The sequence below is a fragment of the Portunus trituberculatus genome, chromosome 37 (assembly GCF_017591435.1).
Source record: "Portunus trituberculatus isolate SZX2019 chromosome 37, ASM1759143v1, whole genome shotgun sequence".
In the NCBI taxonomy this organism is placed as follows: Eukaryota; Metazoa; Arthropoda; class Malacostraca; order Decapoda; family Portunidae; genus Portunus; species Portunus trituberculatus.
Window position 1 is genome coordinate 16,224,040 of NC_059291.1, and position 9,534 is coordinate 16,233,573.

Here is a 9,534-nt window from a genome sequence, read left to right on the forward strand (position 1 = left end):
ATATGCTGCTCCAGAGACGCTTAGGTGATTAGGCCGCTCACTCCCTAGGCAGGCCGCGACACAAAGCTGGGGAGGAAGAAAGAAAAAGTTTGGGTTTTAATTTATCTAATGTTTGGTTGGTTGTCATTGCTATTTTGTTTGATACTGTCATTATAGAGAGTTTATTTTTTTAATCCTTAATTTTCTTGTTTGTGTGTAATTTGGTCGATGTCTACATTAGAATTTCGATGAGTGTTAGTAGAAGTGAGAACTGAGACATGAGAGAAGAGAGACACGATCATGTTGAAAATGAGTGTGGAACGATACACGGCTTTGAAAAAATACTGGTTTCTTATCTCCTTATAGAATGTTTATGATGTTTATTGTGTAATTGCAAAAGACTAATGATGACTTAAAAAAGAGTGTTACAATATATATGAAGGGAATCACTGAAGAAGGAATTGTTCGTGTCAGGTGTGGGAGCAGTGGTTCTGGTACTGGAGTGGATGGTATATTACAGTACTTGATTGCACATAAGCCTCAGGACGTTTGGTACAATTAGATACTTGGTACCTAAACCCGTTTGTCCTCAAAATGTCTCTAGATTCAGACGTCTGAACCGATTTTGTGAAGGTAGCAAGTGGGTCTGCACACATATATAACGTTTGCCAATCCATCATCAAATATACCTGTTCCACACCCCACACATAGTCATCAGTATCGCAGTGTACGTACATATTCCTCAATCACAGAATCACCACTAACGCAGCCATGTCCATGCTCTCATTCATCCTCCACATGGCTTATAATAAAAACATATATCGAGTTTAAAGCGAAACATCAGGAAAGAGCTCATATTAGGTGTAAATGTTTCAGCTTTGGTGTTGCGGAGGGGAAAAAAAACAGTTACATATTTAAAGCAGAGAGAGAGAGAGAGAGAGAGAGAGAGAGAGAGAGAGAGAGAGAGAGAGAGAGAGAGAGAGAGAGAGAGAGAGAGAGAGAGAGAGAGAGACAGAGAGAGAGAGAGAGAGAAAGAGAGAATTGATGTTCTTCTAACGCGGATGACGGAAAAGTTTTGACCTCTGGGATCAGATTATAGAAATGGTCGTGAACTTTGTTAAAGTCGGGACTGTAAAGCAGCTCTCTCTCTCTCTCTCTCTCTCTCTCTCTCTCTCTCTCTCTCTCTCTCTCTCTCTCAGCTATCTATCTATCTATCTATTTGTTTTATATGAAGGCGTTATAATAATGTAAAGTAAAGGTATATTGTAGTATGTGTTTTGTGTGTATGTAATTTTAATGTGTGTGTGTGTGTGTGTGTGTGTGTGTGTGTGGGTGAGTGGGTGTTTTCCTAGTGCGTACATACACATCCCTGGTGTAAGACAATACCCGCCACAACTCTTGCCTGAAAAGGAGGATCGAGTGGCGGAGTCCAAAGTTGTGGAGGGTCGAGACCACAACAACGGGATTAACTTTTCCCTATTCCCCTCAGCTTTGATATTACCTGTTTCCTTTTTTTTTGTTTCTCGAGGCTCTTCAGGTCCTCACACACACACACACACACACACACACACACACACACACACACACACACACACACACACACACACACACACACACACACGTATACACACACGCATCTACATCATAGTAAATACTAAAATTCCGTCTGTCATGGGGCCTCGGCTCGACAGACAGTGCTATTCATATATATATATATATATATATATATATATATATATATATATATATATATATATATATATATATATATATATATATATATATATATATATATATATATTTTTTTTTTTTTTTTTTTTTTTTTTTATAAAAATTAATTTTCTCAAGGCAATAAACTTTACTTAGTTACTCACACACACACACACACACACACACACACACACACACACACACACACACACACGCTACTTGAGATAAATGTTATTTATCTCAAACTTATTAAGGAGGTTAATTGTTCGAGTTTTGGTTCCCATTACCACCTGTTACATAAAACGCATAATAATAAGTTGAAAAGGTAAAATGAAATAGGAAAAAATACAAAGTATTTTATTTGAAAAACTTTGTATATAATGAATAAATATATTATTTTGCAATGTTCGTTTTATTAAAAAGAAGTAATTTAATGTAGTATTTGTTGTCATGTATGCTAAATAGAAAGTGAGGTAAGAGTTGCCCAAACCTTTGTTCAAGTCGGTAACCCATTAGCTATTAGTTGCTGCGTGTTGCATCCTTCATCTTCCTTATGACAGGCGTATTGAGTTGCGAAGGAATTTTCTTAGCCATTGCGACCTTGGTTCCGCTGCACTTATTATAACCTCTTCAGCTCGATAGCCTCATTTTCGGTCTCGTACTTTTCATACTCAAACAATGACATTAGCTTCTTTAGAGAATAAGGATATTTTCGGGTATTTCCTTATTATCTCGGTATATTTCGACAACATCCTGATGAACAAGAAGTAGGAGTAACAGGAGCACTAGAATGCTTCTCTGGCCTATGATACGTGGAACGAGGAATATCCGCTCCAGATCTCTGAACTTTCCTGAGATTAGCGGAGCAAAGTTCGGATGGCTTCATATCCATTCCGGTTCTCCGTATGCTATCCAAATAAAAAAAATAAACCTAAGATATATGTATAAAAAAAAAAAAAACTTGTTATTTAAACTAAAAAGAACGTGAGTAAATTTTTCACATTGGCTTACTAAAAATCATTTCATCAACCTAGATAGATAATATATATATATATATATATATATATATATATATATATATATATATATATATATATATATATATATATATATATATATATCGATGGTTTGGGGTCATGGCAACCATCCCCGACTCCAAGTTGTCGTCGCGCACCTCTCAGTTCTTCTCTAGTTTTTTTTTTTTTTTTTTTTTTTTCTTCTTTTTCTTCAATAACAGGAAGTGCAAATGCAATTCCAGCACGGAGGATAGGTTGAGGTATAAGCGGTATCGTTTCGTTCTGATTTGTTTTGATCAGGCTGGGCCGTTTGCCAAACATAGCAAGAACTCGGGCAGCTTGTGTGTGATAAAGTTCCTGCTGGTTTTACATCAAAAACCATGGCCAGCGTTCTGCGGTCAGTTTGGTACCCTCCTTTAGCGATACATTATCCAATCATTAAAATCTCAAATATTGATTGTTCTAAAGCATTTAGAATTTCACTCCCGTAAAAGAGAATTGCCTAAACCATGATATTACAGGCATTAAATTCAAAATCCTGCACTATATACTCGTACTCCTAGATTTCTTGTATTCCAATCTCCACGAAGCTCTTGTTTGCCCACACTTTCTTTCACCTTTTCTTTCGCCTTTTTTTATCCGTTTGTTATAGTTGGTCACTCATATCCCTGCAACCTTAACGCCCAAAGATTACATGCACTTTATAAAAAAAAAATGCATTATACTAGAAATCTACTTAAAATTTCCTGTATTCTAACATCCTTGACGCTCTTTTATACCCCCTACTTACTTCTGGTATTTTATCTGCTTGTTTACACCTGAATGCATCTTTACGTTTTCTTCAGTTTCATATATGCCAACCTCCTTCATGTTCTATACACCCACGCTCTCTCATCGCCTTTCCTGCTTGTCCTCACCTGCCCCGGAGCACTCAAGTGTGGCGTGGCGACTACAGCTGGTGGGGAGGCAAAGCTAATTTCTGCATCTGGTCCACCTGCCTCATGTCGTCCTCTAGAGCATCGAGCAGCACGACCTCCAGTATTTCGTCCACTGCTACCGGCACCACCACTCTCTCCTGAAAGGGGTGTTTTTTTTTTTTAAAGATTGCCATCCAAGAGGATAACGTGGGCATGTTGCCTTGTGTGGCTCGCCCATAAGTGTCTTCTTTGTTTTATGCTGTAAGTGATTTTTTTTTTTTTTTTTTGCGGGAGTTTGTTCCTAGGCAGTGAGAAGTCTAACTTACCAGCATATAGCTGTGTGTTATATACACCTCAGTGCCAGGTCGGAACTAACTCCCGCTTTGAAAGGGGTGTGATAAGCCAGTCTCTCTCTCTCTCTCTCTCTCTCTCTCTCTCTCTCTCTCCTTCCATTATTCAGTGGGACGTATTGTTATTTCTTTTCATAAACATATTACAGGAATTCCGTGTTATTTTTTAGTAGTGTTCTTGTTTTCTTGATAGTTATATTGAAAGAATGATATAACAGGAAAAATAATGGTTCACAAACAGTGGTAAATGATTGATATAGACTACTATATATATATATATATATATATATATATATATATATATATATATATATATATATATATATATATATATATATATATATATATATATATATATATATATACATAAGATATATATATATATATATATATATATATATATATATATATGTATATACCTACCAGGTACTTCTGCAAGGTGGGGTTCTTAATGAGGGCGTTCTCCTGCAGGTTTTTGTGGTAATTGTATACAAGGACATCCCAAGGGAGCTCTGACAGGATTTTCTCTTCTGTCATGTTCTCGGCCCAGTTTTCTCCCTGTATAGGAAAGAAATTCAGCTCAATTATAGGATTTCCGAAACTCGATTAATATAATTTCGATTAATGTGCGTTTAGTTCAGGATTTTGCAAGGAAAATCGGATCACAGCTGCAAGAAATCTTTACTGGCCTGGGCTCAGATACGACTGAATTTGCTTGCACATGCCGGTAGGAATTGTGAATTAGTCTTAGTGTACCGAATTTGAATGTTTGTCATGGAGAGTTAACAATAGTACCCCAGGAAGTCGTAGGAATAAGGTTACAAAACCTAAGAAAATCAAGGAAGCGATAAGAAGCCAGTAGTCACTCCCTATATACAATTTATCATCCCCATAGTTATCTCTGAAGAAACATCATTTACCAAGACATCATGTAACACACCATACTTGTAACGACTGTATCATGACACTGTAACATTCACCTTTAGTTATTAGTTAACTTAACAATACATGCTCTCTAAGAAACAGGTATCATTATCTACAATATCTAGATTATCTGCACACATGCAACTCCTTCACACAATCTACATACTGGATGCTTTTCACTCATGATTCTTATTTTCTTTTATGCAAGAGCACTGGCTTGGGGCACAGTAAGTATAAAGTGGCCACCGAGGTGCCGGTTCTTAAAAAAAAATAATAAAATAAAATAAATAAAAAAAAGGAGAAAAAGGAAAAAAACAATAATAAATTATTTCAAGATGCATATCCTTTATTCTATATTCATTTATTTACTTACTTGTTTATTTATTTACCTATTTATTTATTTATTTACCTATTTATTTATTTATTCATTCATTCATCTATTTATTTCCTTCTTTATTATTATTCTTGACCACGGTTTAGGGACTTGCGCCCTTGTGGGCGTTTTTTTTTTTTAATCTTAATTTCTAATGCACTTAGTCAATTCCTTGCTACCCATACACCTACCCACACACACACACACACACACACACACACACACCTCCAGCACGTGAGTCGCCAGGGCCTGTTTAGCGACGGGGTGAAGGTACAGCTGCTTCTCCCTCTTCTTCATCTCGAGAAACTTGTCTTTAGAAAGCGAGCGGCCCAGGTCATACAGGAGGTCCCACACACTCAGATACACTTGCCTCTGCACCTCAGGCATGATGAACTCCTCCTCCGCGAGCGTGGCGGCGTGCTTGTCATAGCCTTCCTGACCAGAGAGAGAGAGAGAGAGAGAGAGAGAGAATACATAGAACCTGTATCTGCACATCTGCACAGTGATTTTGATTCTTTTATATTCTTTCTCTCTCAGGGTTTTCTACACTGAACCTGTGTGTGTGTGTGTGTGTGTGTGTGTGTGTGTGTGTGTGTGTGTGTGTGTGTGTGTGTGTGTGTGTGTGTGTGTGTGTGTGTACACTACAATATCAATATGAAGATAACCATGAAACAAATATTTACAGACAAGCAGCACACACTCGCTCTGGAACAAACAGCGCCACAACAGCCTCACCTTGTACTTGCTCTCCTCAAGGACCACCGAGGCCGTAGCCACCACCTCCTCCGCCAGGGCGTCGTCCAGTATCTCCTCCACGAACTGATGCTGCAGCCTCGTGTCATGGCTGAACGCCTGGCGAGGTGTGTGGCAGAGAGACGGTGTCGCAAAATAATGTATGCAATATTTGTATTCATGTTCATCTCAACAGTTGTTATGGTCATGGTAGTAATGAGGTGTTATACTCATGATTATATTGAATTCTGAGTCTGTTCTGCCTGCATCTGGATTTTTTTCAAAAGTCCTAATTGATGTGACACGAGTTGGTGCTACTTAAGTATGCGGTCGAAGTGTCATGAAGTTATTTTGGTATGCGATCTACGTTTTATATTGTGATCTACAACAAGAAAATATACTTTTTCCCTTATTCTCAAGATACCAGGAAAACACTCGTATTGGGTCTCAAGATAATGTCTAGTTAGAGAGTTTGAAGCATGAATGGAATGTCTGTTAGAGTGTCAAGCTCTGGTCCCGACTCGGCAAGGTACAGTTTATACTTGCGGCAACAGCACACTTTACTCCAACATAAACAATGTCTTGCTCTCCCTTCCGTAATTTTATCTGCTTATTGGCATCTGAATAGTCCTTATTAGGAAATAAGGACTCCTTCCATAGAGTATGGTGTACCTACTGATCCCTTGATTATGATGGCACCGAGCTGAACCACTCGCCATGAAAGAGAGCACACAGTACACCAGGGCCCAGAGATATTTCTAAGGGCCTTACTGTACACCATGCCCCAGACACTCATTACGAGGGGTCCTTTAGGGATGAGAGGGCTCACTTTAGAGTAGCACCCACGGGTATCTAAGGGTGTATTTTATGTTTCTAGTGATTGAAAAACAACTTCTTTGCATGACTAAGAGAAGAAGTAGTCTTGAAAACCAGGCCTTTCAAATGGCCTGAGCGACATGTCATCTAGAAGTACTGGCGTTCATAGATATCATACAATGTGTTATCTATGATAATTTGAGATATATCAGAATGCTGTTTACAGGAAGTGTTATACAAATCAGTGTTAATGTTAATAATCTCCTGAGTATTTGTTTTATTCTAATTGGAGGGTTTTCATAAAATCTTAATAACTTTTAATACTTGGGCGTTCGCCATGTTTAATCCATTAAACCTCTACACTTTATTGTTGTTATTCATCGGTAAAAGGATGTTCATCCCAGCTGATGAGTAGTGAGCATATTTTACACTAGTTACTCATCATAACCATTTTCTTTGGTGTCCCCCCCCATAAGAATATTGTGAGGGAGACCGATGTAAACTTGCGTAAACAAGAATACTGCAGATACAAAAATAATGTATGTACGTACAGTACTTACACTTCTCACATAACAAGAGGAAATAGGGGAAGTATCAAGAATTAAGTGGACCCGCAAGTGACATTCCCTCTTAGATAGATGTTTTCTAAGTTCAATATCTTGACATCCTCTCGTTCATATTATCCTTGAAATACCGCAAACCATTGTTAGTGTATAAATATTACTATATCATATTACTATAATTCTAATGTTATTGTATATATTATTTTCAGTGCATTTAATTATGATGAAGTTTTATGTGGCAATTACAGTTCAATAAGTTAAGTATTTAAGACTGCAACGTAACATACATATATAACACAGAAATTATTTGACTACATTAAACAAAATAAGAAATATATGGATTAAAGTAAATTAATAAATAAAAAAAAATGACTTGTCTGCTATAAAGAGACGGAAGCGATAGTAGAAAAAAACACACCATTGCCTGTGACTTGAAATTGGTGTTGCTGGCCACCACCGCGGGGAGCAGCACATCCTGAGTCTCATAGTAAGGCATTGGGTGCTCCTCGCCCTTGGGTAATAACGGCAGCAGCACCACTCTAGAAAAGACATGTCGATTTAGATTTCAGAAGGATTGAAATAAAAGGGATTTGATACTGATATGATTTGGCCAACATTTGGAGAGCATTGGGAACATTAGAGAAACTGTTTAGAATCCCTATTGTGTATATATAAATTAACATACAAATCTTTCTTTGTCTCTCTTACGCAAACCACACTGTTCAGGCCCGCCAGTTGATGCAGCTTTGTGTAATGTTCGTGTGCGTAACATTACCCGCCCTCCACACTTCCTTCCGCAGACCCACGCTAGACAATATGACCCACAACCGTAACCTCCCAACCCGCCCGCCCATCCCCCTTACCCGGTAGACCCATGCGCTCACCGTTGTCCGTTTGGGTGGCGCTGGCGGTCCTGCAGGTGAGAGTAGGATGCCCCTCGCAGGTCACGTGGGGAGGGGGAGCTTCGCCATTCAGATTCCCCGTGGACACCCAGTCTGAATGGAGTTGTCTGTCTATTAACGTATTCATTCATTAATTTTTTTTTTTTATCTTATTCCTTTAGTAGTAGAAGTTTTAATTTCATCTTTAAGTAGTGATATTCATGAATAAGTAGCAAGTTTGTAGCAGGAAAAAACTGTTTTGAAAGAAAAACAATTACTCTAGCGTCGCTTACCGTGAGATTTACAACACCAGTTAAGATTTTACACAGAATAGTTAGCAGTGAGGCGAGATACTCACTTGGGTAATCTGGTGCCATGAGCCTTGAGTGTCATGAGTGTGGGGATGCCTGAAGAAGTGTCAGAGGGAACGACAGATAGACAGGATGAAGGATATGGTGGGTATCGTCCCTATGTTCTCTTCTCCAATTCAATGGCGCCTCTAATGTCAAAAAAATAAATAAATAAAATAAAAATTATATATATATATATATATATATATATATATATATATATATATATATATATATATATATATATATATATATTAGGCAGTTGAAATTAAATGTTAGCGGTTTGTTTCGTGGCTTTAAGTAATGCTTATGTGATGTGAATTGATGTGTGTGTGTGTGTGTGTGTGTGTGTGTTAGTATTACAATATAAACAAATCAAATCGACTTTCTCTGTCTACAGTTTTCCTTTATTTCTTTTATCAAACAACACAGACAGTGAGTTAATGCACTTACAGTATACCATCTTAACCATTCATTTTAGCACTATTAATAATGTATCTTAAACACATCATTCTTAAAGTTCTAGACAGGAAACATGTGTGTACTTATTTTGCTCTTCTCAATGAACAATCAAGACAGCGCTCCTAGATCCATCATGAATGTGGAAACGAGATCATGCAAAACTTGTTTATATGTTTCATTTATTTTCTAACTTAGCACAACGAAACACTTACAGGCCGACGATCTGTGTAGAGAACGTATACTGGTGCCTAAGTGGTGGTATTCACTGTACTAGGTGGGTGGGTAAGTAGGTAAAGCGGAAGGAGGGGCGGAAGGAGGGGAAGGGAGGGGAAAGGCCGATCGTTTCTAAGCGACCTCGTGGCGGAGACGAAAACAAAAAAAAGAGAAAAGAAATAATGATGACAGGGGCGGTCCGGAGCACACACACCTGACACCGTGACCCCGACCCTTTCACACACACA

The 9,534-nt window shown here is 38.0% G+C and overlaps 1 protein-coding gene across 1 annotated transcript; it reads right to left on the reverse strand.

Moving 5' to 3' along the window:
• Positions 1-2,962: 2,962 nt before the first annotated feature.
• Positions 2,963-9,332, reverse strand: LOC123513840. Its single transcript, XM_045271235.1, has 8 exons — positions 9,286-9,332; positions 8,620-8,760; positions 8,265-8,375; positions 7,799-7,919; positions 6,005-6,121; positions 5,495-5,704; positions 4,396-4,530; positions 2,963-3,780 (listed from the first exon to the last, which is right to left on the reverse strand). Exons 2-8 carry the CDS (start codon positions 8,652-8,654, stop codon positions 3,655-3,657), a joined length of 855 nt encoding a protein of 284 aa, XP_045127170.1. The 5' UTR covers positions 8,655-8,760; positions 9,286-9,332; the 3' UTR covers positions 2,963-3,654.
• Between the last annotated feature and the right edge of the window lie 202 nt (positions 9,333-9,534).

What these genes read in the sequence shown, in the direction of transcription:
- LOC123513840 (XM_045271235.1), bottom strand. Translation starts at nt 8,654, where the DNA reads ATGACACTCAAGGCTCATGGCACCAGATTACCCAA. An exon ending in CGCCACCCAAACGGACAACG is followed by an intron (nt 7,920 to 8,264) that starts GTGAGCGCATGG and finishes TGTCTTTTCTAG; the next exon opens with AGTGGTGCTGCTGCCGTTAT. An exon ending in ATTTCAAGTCACAGGCAATG is followed by an intron (nt 6,122 to 7,798) that starts GTGTGTTTTTTT and finishes ACACCTCGCCAG; the next exon opens with GCGTTCAGCCATGACACGAG.